We start from the raw sequence: 27090 nt of genomic DNA on the forward strand, positions 1-27090 counted from the left end.
TTCGTCAGACAGGAATTGCTTAGTTTCAGCGGGGACGGCTGAGCGCAGGGGTGAGTGACACTTCCCCTCAACACTCACCAGGCTGAGTTCGCCTCCCTAGAGCAAACTCCAGTTTGTGCAATCACGAGGGCCCAAGAAGGCCTCTTAGCCAGAAACTTTCTCTGCTTGCTTAGCGCAGGAGTTAGTAGCACAGCCTCAATAGCCTGACTGCCTGTCACTTACCAGCTGTGTGGCCTTGGGCAAGGTACTTAACCTCTCTGTGACTCAGGTTCTTGTCTGGAAAATTGAGCTGTAATAGCTCCTTCCTGAGGGATGTTAAGGATGAAATGTCTTAAAACAAGTAGAGTGCTTTGAACAGTGCCTGGCAATACAAGCACTCAATACAATTCATGTTTTACCACCTTCATAATGTTTGCCCTATCCACCAACCAATTATATTATTATTTACCTAATGTTCTTCTTTTAATTAACTCAATTTTAACCTAAAACTTCATAGAAAACTTTATATCCCAACTGTAAATGGAAAATTATATCATTTGCTGCAAATATAAGGTAACAGTAAATAGTAATAATAGCTGATATTTACCAGGTCCTTGCTCCTTCCCAGCCATTGTGCTAAGTGTCTTGACTTGTTAAAATACTCACAACCCTATGAAGACAGTACTGGCATTTTACAGAGGAGGAAACTGAGGTACTGACAGATTAGCAAATTTGCCTGTAGTTACACAATTAGTAAATGAAGGAGGCAGTTCAGCTTCAGACCCCAAGCTCCTCAGCATTGCTCTGTGCTGCCACGCTAACAAGAACAAAAGTATTCTATTCCCTTGGTAGATGGCTGGTGAATTATCTTCCTAGGGCTGCTGTGGTAACAAAGCACCACAAACTGGGTGGCTTAAAACAACAGAAACTTATTCTCTCACAGTTCTGGAGGCCAGAAGTCCAAAATCAAGATGCTGGCAGGTTAGTGCTTCCTCCAAAACCTCTAGGAGAGGATCTTCCCTTGTCTCTTCCAGCTTCAGGCAGCCCCAGCGTTCCTTGGTTTGTGGCAACATCACCCCAATCACTGCCTCCATCTTCACATGTCTGTCTTCCCTCTGTGTGTCTACCTCTGTGTCTCTTCTCCTCTTCTTGTAAGGACAGCTGTCATGTTGGATTAGGGCCCACCCTAATGACTTCATCTTAATTACATCTGCAAGACTATTTCCAAATAAGGTCACATTCACATATACGAGGAGTTAGGACTTCAATAGCTCTTTTGTGGGAAGGGGTTGGGGGGGGGGCATAGTTCAACCTGTAATAGTGGCCCACCTAAGGCTTTGAATCTGGGGCTGAAAATTTACAAATGCTGGAGAGCTGTTCATGATCAGCAACAAGCTGAGACTTTCTCCTTTATGCCAGTCAGGACTGAAGGAGTCAGGACAAGGGAAGGACAATGGTCCTTCATTACAGTGATATTTAGGGCCCAGTTCAGGTGCTAACTGATTCACTTTGCTGTACGCCTGAAACAAACCCAACATTGTAAATCAACTATAATCCAATAAAAGTTTTAAAAATAATTAAAAAATAAAATAAACCGTCTTCTGCCCCATCACTGGTACTTTGGGAAAAGAAGAGGCTTAGCTTAGCCATTTAATAGTTCTTCCAGCTTCCCAGACATCTCTTGTGAAAGGGGAAGATGGGGGAAAATGCAGCCTTCCAAAACTCCAGGCAGGGTGGTGGAGGGCAAAAAACTCACCTCTCGAATCTGCCTAATATGGCTGGGCTGGGATAGCAAATTCAGACAAATAACAGAGTCTTCATCGGGGGTACGTGTAGAGAAAGGACAACAGTAAAGACAGTAGTGGGAAATCATTTATTTTCATACTATTTCAGTGAAACCTTAAGAACAATCTCTCTATTAAGAGGGATTTGAGAGGAGTGTATGGGGAAGTGAGGAGGAGGAGATTTCTTGCTCTGTCAGATAAGATTTTCCTTAGTCGAAGGGGCCGCATAGATTTCATAGAGTTGGGAGGTCCTCATCTTGAGTTCCCGGGCCACCTGGCAGATGGAAAAAGGCCAGCAGCAGTGCACTGCCAGCCAGTCCTCGCACAGCGTGCCCTAGGGGAGACCAGGTCTCTGTTCTGGCTCAATCACACAGGCTCAGTTCCCTTTCCCAGGGACCTCCGCAATATTACCCCATGGCCCATCCCACCCACTGCCCCCAAGATCCGCCACCACTCTGAAGTCATTTTCCAGGGACACAACTCCACCAGGTTACCCAAGTGCCAAGCAGCTCGACTGCTAATCAATCCTTGCAATTCAGAGACCTGCCCTCAAGACTTCATACCTGAAACCACTGTCTCACTGACAGAAAATTCTCTGTCAACATCTTTTTATTTCCTCTTAGAACTTAATGTTTATAATTATTTTATTTACTTTTTTGGAGTAATAAATACACATGGTCCAAAATTCCCACAGTAAGAAGGGATAGGAAATAAAAAGTAAATCCCCCCCCTTCTACAGCTCTCATCAGCCACCCAGTTACCTGTCAGGGGGCTACCATTGTTGGTAGTTATTATATACACGTCCAGATAAATTCTATGTCTAGGCAAATATATAGATACCTATAGATATATACACATTACATTTTACATACATATATATAGTCTTTTTAAGTAAATCATTACATACTATATGCCTTGCTCTTTTGTTCACTTAAAAATATATCTTAGGGATCATTTCACATGAACATATAAAAAGATGCTTTAACTAATGAGAACCTACTGTACAGCACAGGGAACTCTACTCAGTGCTCTGTGGTGACCTAAATGGGAAGGAAATCCAAAAACGAGGGATATATGTATACGTGTGGCTGATTCACTTTGCTGTACAGCAGAAACTGACACACCAGTGTAAAGCAACTATACTCCAATAAAAAAACAAATAAAATAATAAAAAGATGCCTTTTTATCTGTCCACATCTTAGTAGGTATGAATGTCTGTCCTCAATCTCTCATTGTACCTCAGTCTCGGCTGAGCTGGAAATTGTCTGGCTCTTTGAAAAGTCCCCAGGGAACCCACAAAGGGAATTCTGTATATGTTGATGGGCTACATTTTAAGTGAGATTATCCCAAGTGTATCCTCCATATTTGGTGCACTTCTACCTATCATCTTCTCTGGATGTAATAAGAGACAGAAACAGAAGTGGCCAACGATATACATTATAATAGGTCCCCCCCTTGGAAATACCCTGCACAATGTGGCATTTTAGTTAATATACATCCTAGTAACAAATGAAATCAGAAATTTCTTCCCTTTCCTTTCTCAAAGTATTCCACTAAGTGTGGTGTTTTTAAGCATCCTCACCCACACCTCATTTTTCAAAAAAAAAATCACAGGTTTGAAAGGCATCCAGGTTCTCATACAAATCCAGCTTCACATATACATCCAAACACACTTACCCGTATTTTATGCCTCTCTCTGGTGCCAATTCTTAGTGCAAAGGTGGACCCAGGTAACAATGGCCAACAAAAACACTCTCCATAATGACTGGCGATGTCACACTCAAGACACATGGGACAAAAGAGACCACAGAAACCTGTCAATAACCACATAAAAGCAAGCTCAGGTTCTCAGTTGTGCTTGGAGCAACTTCACATCTCAAAGAGCATTTATAGCTCTATGCCATCAATTTAATATTGCATTGTCCCCCTGCAATCAGGGACTGAGAATGAATAACCAATTTGTAAAACTCACTACATAAGAATTGCCATAACTGAGCCACATCAAAATTGTCTTCTTTTGTTAAACACTGGCAAAGCTGAACCTGCTACAATTCTGTTAACGTTCACTACAGTAATTGTTTTTCCTGTCAAGAGAAAATCATTAAATAATTTTTTATAGTTGAAACATAACTGTTGCTTCTCTTATCTTCATCTATCTAATTTCAATATTTAAAATAGACACAGTATATGATACTTTTGAATAGCAGGTGTCTTTTTCTATAAAGGTGATTGAAAGCTCTTATATGGTACACTGATTCTGCCTGCTATTCTTATAATGACTTTATTCTATTTCTCAGGCCAGAAGGTTTCTCTAATGTTTGCAGTTTCATGGAGCCACTGACATCTGCCAGTTTTAATCTGTAAACTAGCAGAGGCTTGGTTCCTTGAACGTCAGCTGGAAACAGTTGGTCATTTATTCATTCATTCATCTTTAACTACTGATATTGTTTCCTACACATCCTGCATGAACCATTAACACAGAGGTTCTCTTTTAAATATGTTTTGGGTCACGGAACCTTTTGTGAATATGGTGATAGCTATGAACTTGTTCCTGAAGGGGAGAGAAAAATACATGAACACAGACATGCAAAATTGTGCATTCATTTTCACGGGGTTCAAGGATCCACTGAAAACTATCACTGGACCACAAGGTTAAGAACGCCTGGTAAACAATTAAGATGCTATATCATTGCAAAAGATGACAACCTTGACGAATACAAATAATTTGAACTATGAAAGAGCAAAATACTAACCATAACCTTTAAAAATGTATTCAATAAATATGTGATTGAGGCATAATTTATAAACAAGAAAATGCACAAATCATAAATGTTCAGTTGGATGAGTTTTGACAATCATATTCACCCATGTAACCAAACGTGTAGAACACTGTCATCACCCCAGAGGGTTCCCATGTGCCCCTTCCCAGACAATCCCAGTCCTCCCACCCCCACTCCAGACATATCACTATTCTGATTTCTATTCCCACAGATGAGTTTTACCTCGATTTGGACTTCATATAAGTGGAATCATGTTTACTTTTGTATCTGACTTCTTTTGTTCAACATCATGTTTCTTGAGATTCATCTATGTTGTTATGTATATCTGCAGTTTGTTCCTTTTATTGTTGAGTAGTATTACCAATGTATAAATGTTCTGCAAATTGTCCATTCTCCCACTGTTTATTCCATTTTTTGCTATTATGAATAAGCACTGTGAATATTCATATACAAGTCTTTACATGGACAAATATTTTCATTTCACTTGGGTGGATTCCTGGAAATGGAATTGCTAGGTCATGGGGTAGATTTATGTTTAATTTTACCAGAAATTTACAAAGAGTTCTCCAAAGTATTTGTACCATTTTACCCTCCCACCAGCAATGTATGAGAGTTTGTTGTCCCACATCATCACCAACATTTGCTATTGTCAGTCTTTTTTATTTTATCCATTCTAATGAGTGTGAAATGGTAGTGTTCATAGCCTTCTAGTGCACCAGACACAAAGGCTCACATACCATGTCACTAGCATACTAGAAGAATTCCTTGTCAAACATCTGTCTCTGTTGCCTCATCCTTCCCTCCCTCTTCAACAGTGAGGAGTGCAGAGTCCCACTCCCAAATTCAATGACAAAGAAGCAGAAATCTAGGAATGCTGTTTTATTTTAGAACCTCCAAGGGATGTGCCTGGACTCTGGACTTCTCCAGTTTCATATAAGAGGTGAGGTAGCACATGTGCACGAAGGGCATGAGGACTGGATGGGGGAGGAGGACAAGGAGCAGCCTATCTTTGAGGAACAGAACATCTATTTCATCAGGAATCTTAAGAAAATCACTAAATCATGTATTATAGGCATCACTTGGCCCAAAACAAACACTAAATTCAGCCTTGATTAAGTCTGGGATGTTTTGTCCCACATTTTAAAAAAATCATTACTCCTAGCGAGATCAGTAGGTCCCATTCAGCACTGACAACTGGTATAAACAGGTCAGAGGACAGCAAATGGCCCATGAACATAAAGTGAGTTCAGAGTGGTAATATTGTATGCAACCCCGAATTAGGGGACTTTGAAATCATGGCACATAAAAATCAATCAAAACTTATGCATGAATTACAAAATACTGTAGTGTATATCCCTGCAAATAAAAAATTAATCAAAATTTGCATAATTATAAAGCTAGCAAGCTAAGTGAGTAATAAATTGTGTTTACACAATTGCCTGAACTGCACCACTTTAACTGGCAGAGGGAAATGCCCACCATCCTCAATAAGCATATTGTAAAGAAGTTATTTTGTGTACTGACTTATTTTTATGACTCATATAACACATGCTGTTAATTTTATTTTTAAGCTTTTCCATTTGTATATCCATGTTATCTAAGTGTTCATTATGAGGCAGTACTAGATACTGAGGAAACACACCCAAAATTCAATTACCTTGGGACAGAAGTCAGATATGATAAAAAAAAAAAAAACACTATAAAAGCCAAAGTTTTTTTATATAATAGATAATATTTATACAGATTTCACCATGTGCCAAGCCCTGCTAAAAGTACTTTTCATTTACTAACTCATTTAATTCTCACAACAATCCTATAAAATTTACTATTATTAGGCCCATTTTACAGATGAGCAAACTAATGCCCAGAGGATTTAAGCCATTTGCCCAAGTTCATACATTTGTTAAGAAGCAGCAGAGGTCACGTTTGAACTCAAGTAGTCTGGCTCCAAAGTCTTAACTACTACACATTCCACATATGCCCAAATGTTCTCATGTTTTATGTATTTAACTAGTAAACAATTGTGGACTTGTGTGTTCTAAGACAGTGTCCTCACTACCACTATTTGGTATTTCTTCCTGTGGAGAGTCTGAAATAATGCAGCTTCTTTAGGAAAGATCCTTGGGTCAGGTGTACTGAGATGGAGTGCTGTGGGATAAACAGTCCTCAACAAGAGATGCACAAGGGTAGGATGATGGAATCCTTTGTCTTCAGGGGGCTCTAGGAGGAAATTTCACTAAATGAATCACAGACCAAGGGTAAGTATCCACAACGTACAAAGAATTCCTGCAAATCAATATATCAAGGATTAAACAGAAGAAGAAAATGAACACAAGACATGAACAGGTAAAGAAGAAGTACAAATGGCCAATAACAAACATGAAAACTGCTTAATGTTGTTAGTAATCAGGGAATTGCATACTAAGACGATCAGAAACTAAAAGAATGCCAAACTTTTCTAAGGTTTTTTTAAAATTTTTGTTTTATTTATGTTTTTATACAGCAGGTTATTATTAGTCATCAATTTTATACACATCAGTGTATATATGTCAATCCCAATCGCCCAATTCATCCCACCACCCCCACCACCACCCTGCCGCTTACCCACCTTGGTGTCCTTATGTTTGTTCTCTACATCTGTGTCTCAATTTCTGCCCTGCAAACCGGTTCATCTGTACCATTTTTCTAGGTTCCACATATATGCGTTAATATACGATATTTGCTTTTCTCTTTCGGACGTACTTCACTCTGTATGACAGTCTCTAGATCCATCCATGTCTCAACAAATGACCCAATTTCTTTCCTTTTTATGGCTGAGTAATATTCCATTGTATATATGTACCACAACTTCTTTATCCATTCGTCTGTCGATGGGCATTTAGGTTGCTTCCATGACCTGGCTATTGTAAACAGTGCTTCAATGAACATTGGTTGGGGGGGGGTGTCTTTTTGAATTATGGTTTTCTCTGTATATGCCCAGTGGTGGGATTGCTGGATCATATGGTAATTCTTTTTTAAGGAACCTCCATACTCTTCTCCATAATGGCTGTATCAATTTACATTCCCACCAACAGTGCAAGAGGGTTCCCTTTCCTCCACACCCTCTCTAACATTTTTTGTTTGTAGATTTTCTGATGATGCCCATTTTAACTGGTGTGAGGTGATACCTCATTGTAGTTTGTTTTTTTTTTTAACATCATTATTGGAGTATAATTGCTTTACAATGGTGTGTTAGTTTCTGCTTTATAACAAAGTGAATCCGTTATACATATACATATGTTCCCATATCTCTTCCCTCTTGCGTCTCCCTCCCTCCCACCCTCCCTATCCCACCCCTCTAGGTGGTCACAAAGCACCGAGCTGATCTCCCTGTGCTATGCGGCTATTCCCACTAGCTACCTATTTTACGTTTGGTAGTGTATGTATGTCCATGCCACTCTCACTTTGTCACAGCTTACCCTTCCCCCTCCCCATATCCTCAAATCCATTCCCTAGTAGGCCTGTGTCTTTATTCCTGTCTTACTCCTAGGTTCTTCATGACATTTTTTTTTCTTATATTCCACATATATGTGTTAGCATATGGTATTTGTCTTTCTCTTTCTGACTTACTTCACTCTGTATGACAGACTCTAGGTCCATCCACCTCACTACAAATGACTCAATTTCGTTTCTTTTTATGGCTGAGTAATATTCCATTGTATATATGTGTCACATTTCTTTATCTACTCATCCGATGATGGACACTTAGGTTGCTTCCATCTCCTGGCTATTGTAAATAGAGCTGCAATGAACATTGTGGTACATGACTCTTTTTGAATTATGGTTTTCTCAGGGTATATGTCCAGTAGTGGGATTGCTGGGTCATATGGTAGTTCTATTTGTAGTTTTTAAAGGAACCTCCATACTGTTCTCCATAGTGGCTGTACCAATTCAAATTCCCACCAGCAGTGCAAGAGTGTTCCCTTTTCTCCACACCCTCTCCAGCATTTATTGTTTCTAGAGTTTTTGATGATGGCCATTCTGACCAGTGTGAGCTGATATCTCATTCTAGTTTTGATTTGCATTTCTCTAATAATTAGTGATGTTGAGCATTCTTTCATGCGTTTTTTGGCAATCTGTACATCTTCTTTGGAGAAATGTCTATTTAGGTCTTCTGCCCATTTTTGGATTGGGTTGTTTCTTTGTTATTGAGCTGCATGAGCTGCTTGTAAATTTTGGAGATTAATCCTTTGTCCGTTGATTCATTTGCAAATATTTTCTCCCATTCTGAGGGTTGTCTTTTCACCTTGTTTATGGTTTCCTTTGCTGTGCAAAAGCTTTGAAGTTTCATTAGGTCCCATTTGTTTATTTTTGTTTTTATTTCCATTACTCTAGGAGATGGATCAAAAAAGATCTTGCTGTGATTTATGTCCTAGAGTGTTCTGCCTGTTTTCCTCTAAGAGTTTTATAGTGTCCAGCCTTACATTTAGGTCTCTAATCCATTTTGAGTTTATTTTTGTGTATGGTGTTAGGGAGTGTTCTAATTTCATTCTTTTACATGTAGCTGTCCAGTTTTCCCAGCATCACTTACTGAAGAGACTGTCTTTTCTCCATTGTATATCCATGCCTCCTTTGTCATAGATTAGTTGACCATAGGTGTGTGAGTTTATCTCTGGGCTTTCTATCTTGTTCCATTGATCATTGTTTCTGTTTTTGTACCAGTACCATATTATCTTGATTACTGTAGCTTTGTAGTATAGTCTGAAGTCAGGGAGTCTGATTCCTCCAGATCAGTTTTTTTCCCTCAAGATTGCTTTGGCTATTTGGGGCCTTTTGTGTCTCCAGACAAATTTTAACATTTTTTTGTTCTAGTTCTGTAAAAAATGCCATTGGTAATTTGATAGGGATTGCATTGAATCTGTAGATTGCTTTGGGTAGTATAGTCCTTTTTACAATGTTGATTCTTCCAATTCAAGAACATGGTATATCTCTCCATTTGTTGGTATTATCTTTAATTTCTTTCATCAGTGTCTTATAATTTTCTGCATACAGGTCTATTGTCTCCCTAGGTAGGTTTATTCCTAGGTATTTTATTCTTTTTGTTGCAATGGTAAATGGGAGTGTTTCCTTAATTTGTCTATCAGATTTTTCATCATTAGTGTGTAGGAATGAAAGAGATTTCTGTGCATTAATTTTGTATCCTGCAACTTTACCAACTTCATTGATTAGCTCTAGTAGTTTTCTGGTGTGGTGGCATCTTTAGGATTCTCTATGTATAGTATCATGTCATCTGCAAACAGTGACAGTTTTACTTTTTCTTTTCCAATTTATATTCCTTTTCTTTTTCTTCTCTGATTGCTGTGACTAGGACTTCCAAAATTATGTTGAATAATAGTGGTGAGAGTGGACATCCTTGTCTTGTTCCTGATCTTAGAGGAAATGCTTTCAGTTTTTCACCATTGAGAATGATGTTTGCTGTGGGTTTGTCATATTTAGCCTTTATTATGTTGAGATAGGTTCCCACTATGCCCACTTTCTGCAGAGTTTTTATTATAAATGGGTGTTAAACTTTGTCAAAAGCTTTTTCTGAATCTATTGAAATAATCATATGGTTTTTCTTCTTCAATTTCTTAATATGGTGTATCACCTTGATTAATTTGCATATATTGAAGAACCCTTGCATCCCTGGGATAAATCCCACTTGATCATGGTGTATGATCCTTTTAATGTGTTGCTGGATTCTGTTTGCTAGTATTTGTTGAGGATTTTTGCATCTATATTCATCAGTGATATTGGTCTGTAATTTTCTTTTTTTGTACTATCTTTGTCTGCTTTTGATATTAGGGTGATGGTGACCTCATAGAATGAATATGGTAGTGTTCCTTCCTCTGCAATTTTTTGGAAGAGCTTGAGAAGGATGGGTGTTAGCTCTTCTCTAAATGTTTGATAGAATTCACCTGTGAAGCCATCTGGTCCTGGACTTTTATTTGTTGGAAGATTTTTAATCACAGTTTCAATTTCATTACTTGTGATTGGTCTGTTCATATTTTCTATTTCATCCAGGTTCAGTCATGGAGTTTAAACTTTTCGAAAAATTTGTCCATTTCTTCCAGGTTGTCCATTTGATTGGCATAGAGTTGCTTGTAGTAATATCTTAGGATGCTTTGTATTTCTGCAGTGTTGGTTGTAACTTCTTTTTCATTTCTAATTTTATTGATTTGAGTCCTCTCCCTCTTTTTCGTGATGAGTCTGGCTAATGGTTTATCAATTTTGTTTATCTTCTCAAAGAATCAGCTTTTAGTTTTATAGATCATTGCTATTGTTTTCTTTGTTTCTATTTCATTTATTTCTGCTCTGATCTTTAGGATTTCCTTCCTTCTGCTAACTTTGGGTTTTGTTTGTTCTTCTTTAGTTCCTTTAGGTGTAAGATTAGATTGCTTAGTTGAGATTCTTCTTGTTTCTTGAGGCAGGCTTGTATAGCTATAAACTTCCCTCTTAGAACTGCTTTTGCTGCATCCCATACGTTTTGGATCATCATGTTTTCATTGTCATTTGTCTCTAGGTATTTTTTGATTTCCTCTTTGATTTCTTCAGTGATCTCTTGGTTATTTAGTAAGGTATTGCTTAGCCTCCATGTTTTGTGTTTTTTACGTTTTTTTCCCTGTAATTCATTTCTAATCTAATAGCATTGTGGTCAGAAAAGATGCTTGATATGATTTCAATTTTCTTAAATTTACTGAGGCTTGATTTGTGACCCAAGATGTGATCTATCCTGGAGAATGTTCCTTGTGCACTTGAGAAGAAAGTGTAATCTGCTGTTTTTGGATGGAATGTCCTATAAATATCAATTAAATCTATCTGGTCTATTGTGTCATTTAAAGCTTCTGTTTCCTTATTGATTTTCATTTCGGATGATCTGTCCATTGGTGTAAGTGAGGTGTTAAAGTCCTCCACTATTATTGTGTTACTGTCAATTTCCTCTTTCAGAGCTGTTAGCAGTTGCCTTATGTATTGAGGTGCTCCTATGTTGGGTGCATATATATTTATAATTGTTATATCTTCTTCTTGGATTGATCCCTTTATCATTATGTAGTGTCCTTCCTTGTCTTGTGTAACATTCTTTATTTTAAAGTCTATTTTATCTGATATGAGTATCGCTACTCCAGCTTTCTTTTGATTTCCATTTTCATAGAATATCTTTTTCCATCCCCTCACTTTCAGTCTGTATGTGTCCCTATGTCTGAAGTGGGTCTCTTGTAGACAGCATATATATGGGTCTTGTTTTTGTATCCATTTAGCCAGCCTGTGTCTTTTGATTGGAGCATTTAATCCATTCATGTTTAAGGTAATTTTCGACATGTATGTTCCTATTGCCATTTTCTTAATTATTTTGGGTTTGTTTTTGTAGGTCCTTTTCTTCTCTTGTGTTTCCCACTTAGAGAAGTTCCTTTAGCATTGCTGTAGAGCTGGTTGTGCTGAATTCTCTTAGCTTTTGTTTGTCTGTAAAGATTTTGATTTCTCCATCGAATCTGAATGAGATCCTTGCTGGGTAGAGTAATCTTGGTTGTAGGTTCTTCCCTTTCATCACTTTAAGTATATCAATCCACTCCCTTCTGGCTTGTAGAGTTTCTGCTGAGAAATCAGGTGTTAACCTTATGGGAGTTCCCTTGTATGTTGTCGTTTTTCCCTTGCTGCTTTCAATAATTTTTCCTTGTCTTCAATTTTTGCCAATTTGATTACTCTGTGTCTTGGCATGTTTCTCCTTGGGTTTATCCTGTATGGGACTCTCTGCTCTTCCTGGACTTGGGTGGCTATTTCCTTTCCCATGTTAGGGAAGTTTTTGACTATAATCTCTTCCAATATTTTCTCTGGTCCTCTCTCTCTCTCTTCTCCTTCTGGGACCCCTATAATGCAAATGTTGTTGCATTTAATGTTGTCCCAGAGATCTCTTAGGCTGTCTTCATTTCTTTTCATTCTTTTTTCTTTATTCTGTTCCACAGCAGTGAATTCCACCATTCTGTCTTCCAGGTCACTTATCCGTTCTTCTGCCTCAGTTATTTTGCTATTGATTCCTTCTAGTGTAGTTTTCATTTCAGTTATTGTATTGTTCATCTCTGTTTGTTTGTTCTTTAATTCTTCTAGGTCTTTGTTAAACATTTCTTGCATCTTCTTGATCTTTGCCTCCATTCTTTTTCTGAGGTCCTGGATCATCTTCACTATCATTATTCTGAATTCTTTCTGGAAGATTGCCTATCTCCACTTTATTTAGTTGTTGTTTTTCTGGGGTTTTATCTTGTTCCTTCATCTGGTACATAGCGCTCTGCCTTTCATCTTGTCTGTCTTTCTGTGAATGTGGTTTTTGTTCTGCAGGCTGCAGCATTATAGTTCTTCTTGCTTCTGCTGTCTGCACTCTGGTGGATGAGGCTACCTAAGAGGCTTGTGCAAGTTTCCTGATGGGAGGGACTGGTGGTGGGTAGAGCTGACTGTTGTTCTGGTGGGCAGAGCTCAGTAAAACTGTAATCCACTTGACTGCTGATGAGTGGGACTGGATTCCCTCCCTGTTGGTTGTTTGGCTTGAGGTAACCCAACATTGGAGGCTACCTGGGCTCTTTGGTGGGGCTAGTGGCAGACTCTGGGAGGGCTCAAACCAAGGAGTACTTCCCAGAACTTCTGCTTTCAGTGTCCTTGTCCCCATGGTGAGCCAAATCCACCCCCGTCTGTGCAGAAGACCCTCCAACACTAGCAGGTATGTCTGGTTCAGTCTCCCCTGGGGTCACTGCTCCTTCCCCTGGGTCCTGATGCACATACTACTTTGTGTGTGCCCTCCAAGAGTGGAGTCTCTGTTTCCCCCAGTCCTGTCAAAGTCCTGCAGTCAAATCTCACCAGCCTTCAAAGTCTGATTGTCTAGGAATTCCTCCTCCCGTTGCCAGACCCCCAGGTTCAGAAGCCTGATGTGGGGCTCAGAACCTTCACTCCAGTGGGTGGACTTCTGTGGTATAAGTGTTCTCCAGTCTGTGAGTCACCCACCCACCAGTTATGGGATTTGATTTTACTGTGATTGCACCCCTCCTACCGTCTCATTGTGGCTTCTCCTTTGCCTTTGGATGTGGGGTATCTTTTTTGGTGAGTTCCAGTGTCTTCCTGTCGATGATTGTCCAGCAGCGAGTTGTGATTCTGGTGTTCTCACAAGAGGGAGTGAGAGCACGTCCTTCTAGTCCACCATATTGGTTCAGGGCTGTCCACACTCTAAGGTTTTTAGAGCATGTCAAATGCTGTGGGGCACCACAGAGAATTAGGTGCTCCATACCCTGATGGAGATGGAAATTGGCACAGTCACTTTGGAAAGCAACTTGGCTGAATCTCATAAAATTTTAAATACTCTGGGAATCAGTAACTCCACTTGTTAGCATCTACCCTAGAGTAATGCTTACACATGCACACAAAGAGGCCAGTACAAGGATATCCACTGCAGCATCATTTGTGGCTTCAAATTTAAAACAAGAGTATATTAATAGACGAACATGTAAATAAACCATGATGGTGCAGATCATACTAGGGAATAATTAAGAATGCAGTGAAAGATCAATTAAGTACCAACAGAGATAAATCTCTAAGACATATTTTGAGTTTAAAAAAATCAAATTGCAGGGCTTCCCTGGTGGCGCAGTGGTTGAGAATCCGCCTGCCGATGCAGGAGACACGGGTTCGTGCCCTGGTCCGGGAAGATCCCACATGCCGCGGAGCAACTAAGCCCGTGAGCCATGGCCGCTAGGCCTGCGCATCCGGAGCCTGTGCTCCGCAATGGGAGAGGCCACAACAGTGAGAGGCCCGCATACCGCAAAAAAAAAAAAAAAAAAAAAAATCAAATTGCATAGTGATATTACAGCATAATACCATTTACGCTTTGTTTAAAAAGTTACGAAGCAATAGTATATGTTACTAATAGATGCATATGTAAATACAGAGAAAAAGATCTGGAAGAAAACACTCCAAATTGATTTAATTAAAAAGAGTGACATGGTTCTCTTTTCTGTAATGTTTCATTTCTTTAATAAAGTGAACATATTCATGTGTTATTTATGAAGTAAAAAAATATATATATATGCAAGTATGTGTGTGCGCATGTATGTGTGTGTGTGTGTGTGTGTGTGTACTTTTTTTTAAAAAAGAAGCTCAGGCTCAAGAGAGATCCATGCCATAAATTCAGCCTCTTCCTCTTATGTCCAAAGGCCTGGTGGTCATGTCAGCTCCCACAGCCTAAACATTCCTGGCCTATTCTCTAACATGAACTCCACCCTCAAGCATGGAATGTGGTTCATTATTCATCCCTCTAATTCACATGGGGAGTCGAGATAAAAAGAAGAAGGCTACAAAAAACCACAGTGTGGAGCCCCAGAAAACAGAAGTAGGAAAGGTGGGTGGAAATTGCAGCAAGGCACATTTCAGATCATTTATCACAAAAAGGCAGAATCTAACAATAAGAGGTGCTTAAAAATGAAATGAGGAGCTTCCCTGGTGGCACAGTGATTAAGAATCCGCCTGCCAATGCAGGGAACATGGGTTCGAGCTCTGGTCCGGGAAGATCCCTCATGCTGCAGAGCAACTAAGCCCGTGCACCACAACTACTGAGCCTGCATTCTAAAGCCCGCGAGCCACAACTACTGAAGCCCGCGTGCCTAGAGCCCGTGCTCTGCAACAAGAGAAGTCACTACAATGAGAAGCCCATGCACCGCAACGAAGAGAAGCCCCCACTCACTGCAACTAGAGAAAAGCCCACGTGCAGCAACGAAGACCCAACTCAGCCAAGAATAAATAAATAAATAAATAAATAAGGAATGGGGCATGCTCATACATTGTGGGTGGGAGTGTAAATTAGTACAACTCCTAAATGGAGAGAGCCATTTGGCAACATCTATCAAGATTTAAAAAGGTATGTACTATCTGACCAGTAGGTTTACCCCTCAGCAATTATCCAACAGATAACACACGCACATACAAAATGGCACCTATACAAGAATACTCACAAAGCATTGGTTTGAATAGCAAAAAGTCTGGAAACCACATAAAGATCCACTAATAAGAATATTGGGATAAATAAATTATGGTACATTCATACAATGGAATCTATGCAGCAATTTAAAATATTAGCTTCAGAAGTGCTGATATGGTCTGCACAATATGGTCACCTATATTGTTAAATTAAAACAAAATAAAGATGCAGAACTGTGTGTGTTTATAATTCTATTATTTGTGTCAATTATATATACCACATATACAGAAAATATCTAGAAGGATAGATACCAAAATATTAACAATGTATATCTCCGACAGCTGGGATTACAGGATACTGCTTTCTTCTTTTATAGCCTTTTGCATTTTTCTTTTTTACCATGATTATATGATACTTTTATAACAAGTAGATTAATCTATTTTCATTAAATTTTTTTATATATTTATAAGCAATAGACTATATTGGGGCTCAGGTAAGAATGGTGGCCTCTGAGGAGAACTGGGCAGGGCAGGAGAGCAAGGATGGAGTTGCTGCTTTTCATATACCTAAGGGGTAGGTACTTTTGAATTTTGCATCACGTACCTGGTAACCTATTAAAAATCTTTTTTTTTTTTTTTAAAGCACTAAGATGGCTCCAAGGGAAAGGAGCCCTCCTCCCCAGAAATGTTCAGAAAGCCAAGGCTGTCAGGTCCTTACCAGGCTTGCTACGGAGGGGACTTAGACAAGCTGGTGAGGGGCCAGACCAACTGACCCCAATATCCCTTCTGAATCTAAGTCTTTATGATTGTTTCAATGAAGTGCAGGAAAGAAGGAAGCAAGTGAGAATACAGGTTAAAATTCATCCATAGATGTGTCGTTCAGGAAATATTTATAAGTGCCTTCTATTGGTCAGGTGCTCCACTGGGCAAGACTAGTAAGCAGGACCAGTGGTCCCTGCTTTCAGACTGCAGTGTACAGTGTACAGTTTACCCAAGATACAGTTCAAGGACACGAATCCCAGTCTGAGGCCTTTTCATGCCTCCTTCCTCTTCCAGAAAACCAAAGAAACTCTTGGACTGCTTCACCCTACCCACGTTGGGCCTCTGATGGCTCCTTGTCCACACAAAGCCCTTTACTGCCTGGTGCTTGTGGTGCCTCCACAGGAAAGGTGATTTTAGTGGCTGGTTCTTTCCCATCTCTCCAGTATCAGCTTAAGTCAGTTCCTCAGAGAGGCCATCCTTTGCCCCCTGTAATTTCCTTTCAAAACACCTTGTTTATTTCCTCCACGGCACTCAGCACCACTGCAATTACTATGTCTATTTGCTTATTGCCTATGTCCTCTCAGAGACCGTCTCTGTCTTAGTCACTATTATATCTGTAGTGCCTATCACATGGCCATACATAGGTAGGAACTCAGTAAAGGCTGGCTGAATTACAAACCAGTGTTGATTACACCTTCCACATAAACCTCCTCTGGGGCAACATCACAAACATCCCCAGCTGGAACAGCCAGCCTTTCACCCACAAGGCCATTCCACAGCCACTTATTTCACCTCCGCTTCAGTTTCACATCTGAGCTTTCAGAAACCACATCCTCAAAGGACACAAAAGCACCCATTTCTCATCCCAGGACAGTGTGAAGTCAGATGAAAGCACAGAGGTGGGAAAAGGGTGGCAGTTTAAAAAACAGAAGTGCAATTAAATGAAGCAAAATGTGAAAAATAAATGGAAATTATCACTCTTCAAAATGTACCCTTTGCTTAATGGATGACAAATTGTAGCAGTAATTCTCAACATTTAATGGTAAACTATCCCAAGATGGGAATCTGACGTGAAACAAAGTCATGGAAAGAAGATGTCCCTTTTGTTTCCAAGTTTGTCACAACTATTGTCACAGTGATTTGCTTAAAATAAAACTTTGTGGTTGAAGTAGCCCTTTTAAACAAGGAAGGAAAAAAACCCAAGACTCATAGCACTCATACTCCAGCTGCATCCTGGGAATCATGGTGCAGATCACCAGTGTATAAGTTGATACTGCCTATAAATTTTTTCTTGTGAGACCATTAGCTTAGAGATACTATGAGCAGTCACAAAATAGAGGCCCATCCAGGGAACAACAATTAGGACACAGTACATTCAAGATCACCCGGTACTGTATATCCACGGCTTCTCCTCCACAGATCACGTCCAGCTGTAAAGAATATTGTATTCTCCACACGTCATTCCTTCTTGCCCCTAGAATGGGCTCTCCAATGGACAAGCAGGGACCCAGAAGACCCGTGTGGTTGGTCTCCTGAACACTGATGGGGGTGAAGCGCAGAACTAAGCAGTGAAACAATGTTTAAGGCTGAGGGGATGGCATGTGGTCCTTTCTTTGGTCAACTTTTTAGGTACTCTTGAGATTGGGCAGCAACCAATCTAAGTCTCATGATTCTACTCTTTGCTCTCAACATTCTGGAAAATAAAAATTTATAACAACAATAACATTAATACCTAAGATTTGGGGCTTCCAAATCTTGGGGCTTCCCTGGTGGCACAGTGGTTGAGAGTCTGCCTGCCGATGCAGGGAACATGGGTTCGTGCCCTGGTCCGGGAAGATCCCACATGCCACGGAGTGGCTGGGCCCGTGAGCCGTGGCCGCTGAGCCTGCGCGTCCGGAGCCTGTGCTCCGCAACGGGAGAGACCACAACAGTGAGAGGCCCGCGTACTGCAAAAAAAAAAAAAAAAAAAAAAGATTTACGAAGTGCATTATTGTATACTTGTTGTAATTTTCACAGTAACACACCCCAAACACACCCCAATAGTAAATTTAGGAATTTAGCCCTTCCCTATTGTGGGAAATAAGAGAACTGTCATTCATAATGCCCTGGCCTAGTCAAGCAGTAGTGATGACCTAGGCTAGGCACATTGGGCTCCATTGCTGAAACAGCAATTCTCAGACAGGAAAGCAAAAGGATTAAAATGTTTGGAGTTGACCAGACTTTCAGCTATCTCCTGATAATGCATCTTGTCCCTCCTAAGCTTAGCTTTTAGTTGATTTCCTGATTTTGTGAGCAACCCCATAACCTTCTAATGAAATCCTATGTTTGCTTGTGTATTAATTTCCTAGGGCTGACATAACAAAACACCACAAACTGGACATCTTAAAACAATAGAAAGTATTCTCTCATTGGAGAATTCTGGAGGCTAGAAGTCTGAAATTGGCGTGTTGGCAGTGTTGATCCTTCTGGAAGCTCTGGGGGAAAGTCTGTTCCATGTCTCTCTCCAAATTTTTGGTGGTTGCTGGCAATCCTTGGCATTCCATGGCTTATTGATGCATTATTCTAATTTATGCCTGTCTTCACATGGCCATCTTTTCTGTGTGTGTGTCCAAATTTCCCTCTTCTTAACAAGAACACCAGCCACTGGCTTAGGGCCCACCCTAATCCACTATAACCTCTTTGTAACTTAACAACAGTGCAAAGAACCTATTTCCAAATAAGGTCGCATTCAGAGGCTCCAGGTGGACATGAATTTTGAGGGGACACTATTTAACCCAATATAGCATGCAACCAAAAAAAAACTCTAATCCAGTTATGTTCCAAACCAGTGTTCTAGAGTGGGTTCTATGCATTATCTGCTTTAATCTTGACAATCTTTAAGGTGGGCACCTTTATTTACCCCCATTTCAGAGCTGGAAAAATGAAGGCCCTGAGAATTTGTTCAAGGTCAAATGGCCAGTAAGAAGCAGAGTTAAGATTCAAGGCAAGTTCTATATCCAATACAAATGTGCTCTCCTAACCACTACATTATGTTCCAGGCTTTGCTCTACTTGGAAATGCATTGATACCCTCACCCTCACCCCTCCAATCAACAACAATAAGCTATGAAAGGAAAATGGTCCACTTCCCAAACTGGGGCTAGGTCTCCACATCTCCACGTAGCTATTCTGCCTTCTCTGTACCACAGTACTGGGAGACAACTAAAGTCAGAGAATGTGGACAAGAACCAGGAAGAATCCTGAGTGATTCAGAGAACAGCTGCCATAATTGTCTGGTCAGAAGTACACATGGGTAGCTGTGGCAGGAAGAAATCTGCTGAGCTCTGGGTCAGATGGTCAAAGGGACAGCGATGGAGGGTAGTGTTTGGTGCTGGGCAGTCTCTTCTCTGTGAGGCCCAGGCAAATAGTGAAGGCTCAGGCTTGGATGATCAGAGCACCAAAAATTTTGTTAGAGTTTTTGCCTCAGCAAGACTCAGCTGAATAAGGACATGGATCAGGTAGCAGCTCAGAGCTCTCTGGTTGATCCATCTTGTGAGGCTTTAGGATAAATTCAGGTCTTGCCAGACCCTCTAAAGGGTGGGGGAGCCATATTCTTCAAAAATAGCAGATCCAGAGTCTGTTGAACTTAAGAGACTAGCCCTCATCCATCAAAAAGGACAGCCCCCCACCTCCTGGCAAAAAAAAAAAAAAGAAAAAAGATTCTGTGATCGAGTTACTCCCTAGGGCAAAAACATCAGGTCCTGGAAAAGGATACTAACATGTGGCACCAGAGATGGGTCAGAATGTCCTAAGGTAAAAATAGAATCAATGTGCTTTGAACTTCAAACACAGCAGAAAATCATGCAGGTAGAGGACAGTGTTGTTGGTACTTCTTTACATCTAAATCAGTGTCTGAAAAGATTTCAATCAACAAAGGGAGCTATTCAACCTAAATGTCCATCAACAGAAGAATGGATAAAGAAAATGTGGTACATATATACATTGGAATATTACTCAGCCATAAAAAGTAACGAAAATTGTTCAATTTGCAGAGACGTGCATAGACCTAGAGACTCATACAGAGTGAAGTCAGAAAAACAAATATCATATAACATCACTTATATGTGGAATCTAGAAAAACGATACAGATGAATTTATTTGCAAAGCAGAAATAGAGACACAGACATAGAGAATGGATGTATGTATACAAGGCGGGGAGGGGGGAAAGGATGAATTGGGAGACTGGGATTGACATATATACACTATTGATACTATGTATAAAATAGATAATTAATGAGAACCTACTGTATAGCATGGAACTCTACTCAATGCCCTGCAGTGACCTAAACGGAAAGGAAATCCAGAAAAGAGGGGATACATGTACACATATAGCTGATTCACTTTGCTATACAGCAGAAACTAACACAACATTGTAAAACAACTATACTCCAATAAAAATTAATTTAAAAAAATACAAAGGGAGCTTCTTTTTATGATTGGTCTTATTCAATCATTGGTCTTCCTCACTATTCTGTGAGGAAAGTACTACACTTTCCTCACAGAAATACTAGAGATAAGCAAAAAGAAAAATTATTCACTAGCATACCATCTGGAGAGGCTTGCTGTAAACATTTGTATTTATATCCTTCCAGATATTTTTCTAAATATTCCCCCAAATTAATGTCTAATGTACATGGTTTTACAATCTGATTCTTTTTTTTTTTTTTTTTTTTTTTGCGGTACACGAGCCTCTCACTGCTGTGGCCTCTCCCATTGCGGAGCACAGGCTCCGGACGCGCAGGCTCAGCGGCCATGGCTCACAGGCCCAGCCGCTCCGCGGCATGTGGGATCTTCCCGGACCAGGGCACGAACCCGTGTCCCCTGCATCGGCAGGCAGACTCTCAACCACTGCGCCACCAAGGAAGCCCCTACAATCTGATTCTTTAACTTAAAATTGTATCGCAACATTTTTCCATCTCAGGAAGTATTATTCTACAACATGACTTTTCATGGCTGCATAATAATTCATTGTATTGAAGCCCCCATTGAACATTTAGGTTGTTCCAGATTGTTGCTACCATAACCAATGCTGCAACATTTAATGATGCTGCTAAATCTTTGTACATGATTTATTTCCTTCAACTAAATGCCTAAAACTGTAATTACTGGGTCGAAGGCTACATAACACTTGAGGTCCTTTTTACAGGTGTTACTAACCATTCACTGGGAAGCTTGTACCAATTTATACTCCATCAGCTGCAGATAAGGGAGCCCATTTTGTGCATATTTATGTGCAATGGATTTTGTCATTTAAAAAACTCTTTGAAGTCACCACTTACTTTATAAAAACATCCACATCCCTGAAAAGCAAGATCCTTCCTGCCAAGGAGTGTATTTGAGTCACTAGAATATTAGTCTAGTTAGTCTGAAACCATTTAATTTCTGTCCTTGTGCCTGACGCAGCTTTTCTACCGACTGGTGTCTTAGGAAAGAAAATAGTAAAGGAGAACTTAAACGAAGAGGAAAAAACATACAAATTCTCCTATCTCTGCAGACACTGAAGAGGCCGGTGCTCCAGTTCCCACCAGTCTGGACAATTGTTGTGATTGTGGTCTTGCCACTGGCTCCCCGGACAGGCTGCTTCACCACAGCCTGGGCTGGTGCATGGCTCCTGCAGAGTCAAGGATGGTGATTAACTTGGAAACAAAGAAGATGGTTCAGAAGGATAATCATCAAGCCAAGACACAGTGATAAAGAGATAGGGACCCAGTGATGCCCATTGGCTCTTATTTCATAGCCCAAGCTGACTTCACCATCTCCCTCCCTCCTCCTCCATTGTACCTCTTCCTCTGATTTTTTGCCCCATTTCTATTAGTGGTATTATTATTCCAAGTTCTGTCACTCAGACTCAATGTACAGTCTACTTCCTCAGTGTTTCTCAGTGTTTAATAATAAATTCACAAATTTGGAACCAAGAAGTCCTCAGTTCAAGCCCCAGCATGCCACTTCCTGGAAGCCTGACCTTGGTTAAGTGGCTTAACCTCTCTGTTTTTTTGGTTCAAATTTAAGATGAAAAAACTACCTCACTGGGTTATTATGTGGACTGAAGGACAGGTAATTTGTTTATTGTGCACACAGCATGTGTAACAATGTGACCCTGAGTGAGGCTGTATGCAAGGATTTTGAAACTTTGTTGAAAAGACAAATAAGGAATTGGACTGAATGGTACATCTAAATCTGGACGAGGCTACTGAAGTGGGACAGGTAGTATCATTTAAATGAATAACCCAGACTTCAGAATATATCTTGATATCAAACTACTATATGGTTGTCCTCGTGCAACCACATAGTACAACTCTGGTTAGATTTTCCCTGAAGGGCATAGATATTCCACTCAGTCATTCTGAAATAGAAATACAGGCCCAGGGGATGGGCTTCAAAAGTGAGGTGAGAAAAAAACTTCCTTCTTTCTGGGGCTGAAAGTTAGTTTTGCCTGAATGCCTACCATGGGGATACCTGGAGTGAGTCCTATAGTGAAGGGTAAGCTGTTATCTAGCCTCATGGAAGGGGCAGGTCAAGAGTGGGATAGAGGGCTTCCCTGGTGGCGCAGTGGTTGAGAATCTGCCTGCTGATGCAGGGGACAAGGGTTCGTGCCCCGGTTTGGGAAGATCCCATATGCCGCGGAGCAGCTGGGCCCATGAGCCATGGCAGCTGGGCCTGTGCATCTGGAGCCTATGCTCCACAATGCGAGAGGCCACAACAGTGAGAGGTCCGTGTACTGCAAAAAAAAAAAAAGAGTGGGATAGAGGGGCCCGAGAATGAGAATGAGTCTGAGCCTATACATAGTAGCAGTTATTCCATTTGGGGCTACCTTTTAGCAAGCTTCATTAAGAGTTTTGTACCTGGTCTCTGATGTGTTATGAGGAAATAAAGAGCTTGCCTCATACTTGAGAGAAAATAAAAAGACAGCAGAATTTTTTCCTGTAACAGCTGTTGCTACAGTAATAGTCACCAAAGTTCTGCACCTGGGACACCTGGGACACAAAACCTAGAAGCCAGAGTAGAATACTCCTGAGCATCCTTAAGGCAACACCCTGTGGGCATCTTGGAAACAGCTGCAGAGCCCTTTGAGAATCTCTGATTTGGGACATTAAATCTAATGGGATTTCAAGTTATCATAATATGGGGAGCACTGTTCTTGTTATTAAGATCACATCTCTTTTTCATTTCACCAGTACTACCCACATCCTCCCAAACCTGACAGCACATTAGCTTGTTAAAAAAACAAATTCCCAAGCCTCACCCCAGACCACTGTACAGGACTCCAGGGATGAGGTATAGAAATCAGTGTCCATAATAAAGTTCCCAGGAAATGCCCACATAGTCATCCTGATAACAGCCTGAAACCTGATACAGGTGGACTTGGAGACCACTGATGATCACTGCAATGGCTTCTGCGTCTCCTACCAGGTAGGTGGTGATGTCAGTGTAACAGAGATGGCAAGGAAAATAGAATAGGAGGTAAGGCAGAAGGGAAGAGAATGCTGGGAGCACAGCCAATCTACAGTGCCAGTGAGACATGAGGGGCATCCCAGCCAACAGCTGGGAATGCTGCACAAGAGCTTGGAAGAGCAAGTAGAGTTGGGAGCGACCTATCTAGAAGTGTGAAAGTAGAACTATGAAACATCCCCACCCTTTTATCCATTCGGCATTATGTAGGGTCTAACAAGCTTCTCAAGAACCTAACAAAAAAGTGTTTGAGACCTGGAAAAAATATTGGCTACAAAATATAAAAACTGCAAAGCAAAAATTAGTTAATGCTCAATTAAACACAAAAACCTAGCAAGATACCTGTCACATGAATGTCCAATTTGGAATTCACACATATTTTATTACATTTGAAAACAAATTACAATTCTCTCATTTTGCAAAAAACAAAAAAAAAAAACAAGAATGAATGACTGCTGAGAAGCAGCAGCTAATCATAAATTAAATTACTCAAAGCCAAATAATTTCAAAAGCAAAATTATAAAAATCCTTTCACTTAGTATACAGGAAAAAAAAAGGATATAACATAGGTATGGGTACATGTTAATATATTTGCTATGATGTGGGCTAAAGCTTACTGCTATGGATTGAATTGTGTCTCCACAAATTCATATGTTGAAGATCTAGCTCCCAATGTGACTGTATTTGGAGGTAGGGCTTCAAGGAGATAATTAAGGTTAAATAAAGAATAGGGGTAGAATCCTGATCCTATAGGACTGCTGGCCTTATAAGAAGGGAAAGGCCATGTAAGCACTCAGAGAGAAGGCTGCAAACCAAGAAGAGTGCTCACCAGAACCGGACCATGATGGCACCCTGATTTTGGACTTCCAGCCTCCAGAACTGTGAGAAAATAAGTATCTGTTCTGTAAGCTACACAGTCTGTGGTATTTTGTTATGAAATTCTGAGCAGACTAAGACACCTATGAAGACTTCAGATTGGTCCTGAAGAAACTACCTCTATACGTATCTTATCTCCTCTACTTCCATGTGAACTCCTTGAGGTCAGGGGGCACCTGCTGCTTCTCCCTGTATCCCCAGAATCCAGTGAACTCCTTGAAAACTAGTGGGTGCACAAAAACTGTTGAATTGGATTAAACTCAATTCACACATCTCTTCCATTATATTTGAGTCCTCCTCAAATCTAGCTACAGATTATGTGACCTTAACCATGTTTCATTCCCTAGTAAAGGCACAGCTCTCAGGTGTGAATTGATTACATAAAAACATCGAGAGTTTTTATTGAGAGTAGCCTAAAATCTTGCATGCCTCCACACAACCCAGGGCATTTACCTCTCAACGTGATCCCTGCAAGTTGGGACTTCCATTATTACACTAAGAGTTTCCAGCAATTTTAGTAAAGGAGTTTCTTAGGGCTGAGCCCCTAGATTAGATTTTCCCCTGAAACGCACTTATAGCCTGGAGCCCTAGAAGAGAATTTTCTGCTTCGATCTCAGCATTATATGTGTAACACCTATTATGGCAAGGAAGCCTGTCCTCTAGCTATTGCAAATCAAATAACTAAGAGGGTAGCTTTTCCTTGGTGGGGAAAAAAAAAGGGGGGTTTTGTGTGTGTGTTTGCCTAATTTTGAACTCAAGAACTGTATTGTTTTCTTTCCTTAATACTCTGAATTGTTGGTGATTTTTATATTAAAATGTTTGAATTGACATTCATTAGCTAGAACATTTCAGTTCAAGATTATAGCTTCTGTGTCAAAATTAAAATATTAAGAATAGCTACCCTTCACCGAGTACCTGCTATGTGCCAGGCACTTAGTAGTTCCTTTAAGAACTGAAACTATTCAGGGGCTGCTACAGGTGTCAGACTAAAGTAGCTATTGCAGCTTCCTACAAAGCTTTTAGCTCTGTATATTACTCTAGAAAGATAGAATCTTACACTACCAGTAATAAGAATGAGTTTGGAAGCAGTGGGTGAAGCTGATGGTCACACAGTTTCTAAACCAGAGTAGCTATCCATTTGCCATCAAATTCAGCAAGTTCTTCATTTAGTGTAAAGAGGACAGAGCTTCGACTCAGGCACGCTAAAGTACAAATGTGGATCAGCTGCATTCTAGTTGTTTGACCCTGTAAAATACAACTTGTCCCAGTCCTCAGCTTTGGTCTCCTCTTCCATAAAATTGGATTTAAACTATATATATACCTCCATAGTCGCCCTGAGGATTAAACAAGATTATGTACTTGGCATATAGTAGGCATGCAGTTGATGGCAGCTACTGTTATTATTTAAATTAAGGGTCTTGTACATACCCTAGGGCATCCTGAACACTTTTCTGAGAAACAAAGAACAGATGGAGAAGATTGGGGGCAGTTCCTCAGTTGTCATATGTGCTACCCAAATAACTTAAAATTCAATCAGGGTGACTAATCATCCCAGTTTGCCCTGGCCTAAGGGTTTTTCCAGGATGGAAAACTTTCAGAGTTAAAATCAGAACAGTCCCAGACAAACCAAGAGGGTTGGTCACCATAAAGGAGAGAAGCAGAGAGAGGCTTCAACTGGTGGGAGGCAGAGGACTGACTGCAGTCATTCTAGTTATCAGCTCCTACCAAACAACAGAGTTGAGACGGATGAGACACACAGCCTTCCTCCTTTTCAGCCTTACTCTAACCTTCACCTCTTCAAGCAGCTAAACACATTCCCCACTGCATGTTCCCACACACCTGGTACTTCAGCCTGGGGGGTTTCATGTCACCCTCTACCTTAAAGAAACTTGCAGTACTAAGAGTTTGTTCTGCCTTCCACTGAGGCCTCCTTGATTAACCATTTCAAACTCTCAACTGAAGTCAAAACTCTTGAGTTTTGATTTCAAAAGGGTGGAAATTAATGGCAGTCACCAGAAATAAAGTTTCACTTGGTCAGGGTGCAACATTTTCAGTTAAGAATAGAGACACCTTTCCATCCAAGCCAGCTCTTCTCTTTTCACCAGCCAAGCAAGGCCAGAAGGAAATAATCAGTTGCCTCCGTTTCAAGTACACATGGGAAATGATAGCAGCTTTCTTCCTGAGCCCATTTTTCTTTTTCCTGGCTCCTTATAAGAAGAGATTGATTTGATATTCCAACCAAAGAGCAAAAGCTGGGGGTAAAATCACCCTACTCCCTACCTCAAGCTGGAAATAAAATGTTGTTCATCTTCAGATGATATGAGTGAAAGCAACAGAGGTGAGTGTGTGTTGAGAAAGGAAATATCCTCAGGAAACTTAGAGAAGTAATTTCCAAACCAATTCATAGTTAATAAGTATTTTCTTGTCACTTGGGATATCCTTTTCCCTTCAACA

General features: G+C 40.3%; 1 protein-coding gene across 1 annotated transcript; it reads right to left on the bottom strand.

Moving 5' to 3' along the window:
• Positions 1–1956: 1956 nt before the first annotated feature.
• PLAC8L1 (PLAC8 like 1) lies at positions 1957–27041 on the bottom strand. The gene is made up of 4 exons (XM_059062828.2): positions 26917–27041; positions 21786–21922; positions 3441–3577; positions 1957–2097 (listed from the first exon to the last, which is right to left on the bottom strand). The coding sequence occupies exons 1-4, from the start codon at positions 27039–27041 to the stop codon at positions 1957–1959; spliced, it is 540 nt and encodes a 179-aa protein (XP_058918811.1).
• Positions 27042–27090: the final 49 nt, after the last annotated feature.

This window comes from Kogia breviceps, chromosome 4, assembly GCF_026419965.1.
Source record: "Kogia breviceps isolate mKogBre1 chromosome 4, mKogBre1 haplotype 1, whole genome shotgun sequence".
Lineage (NCBI taxonomy): Eukaryota > Metazoa > Chordata > Mammalia > Artiodactyla > Physeteridae > Kogia > Kogia breviceps.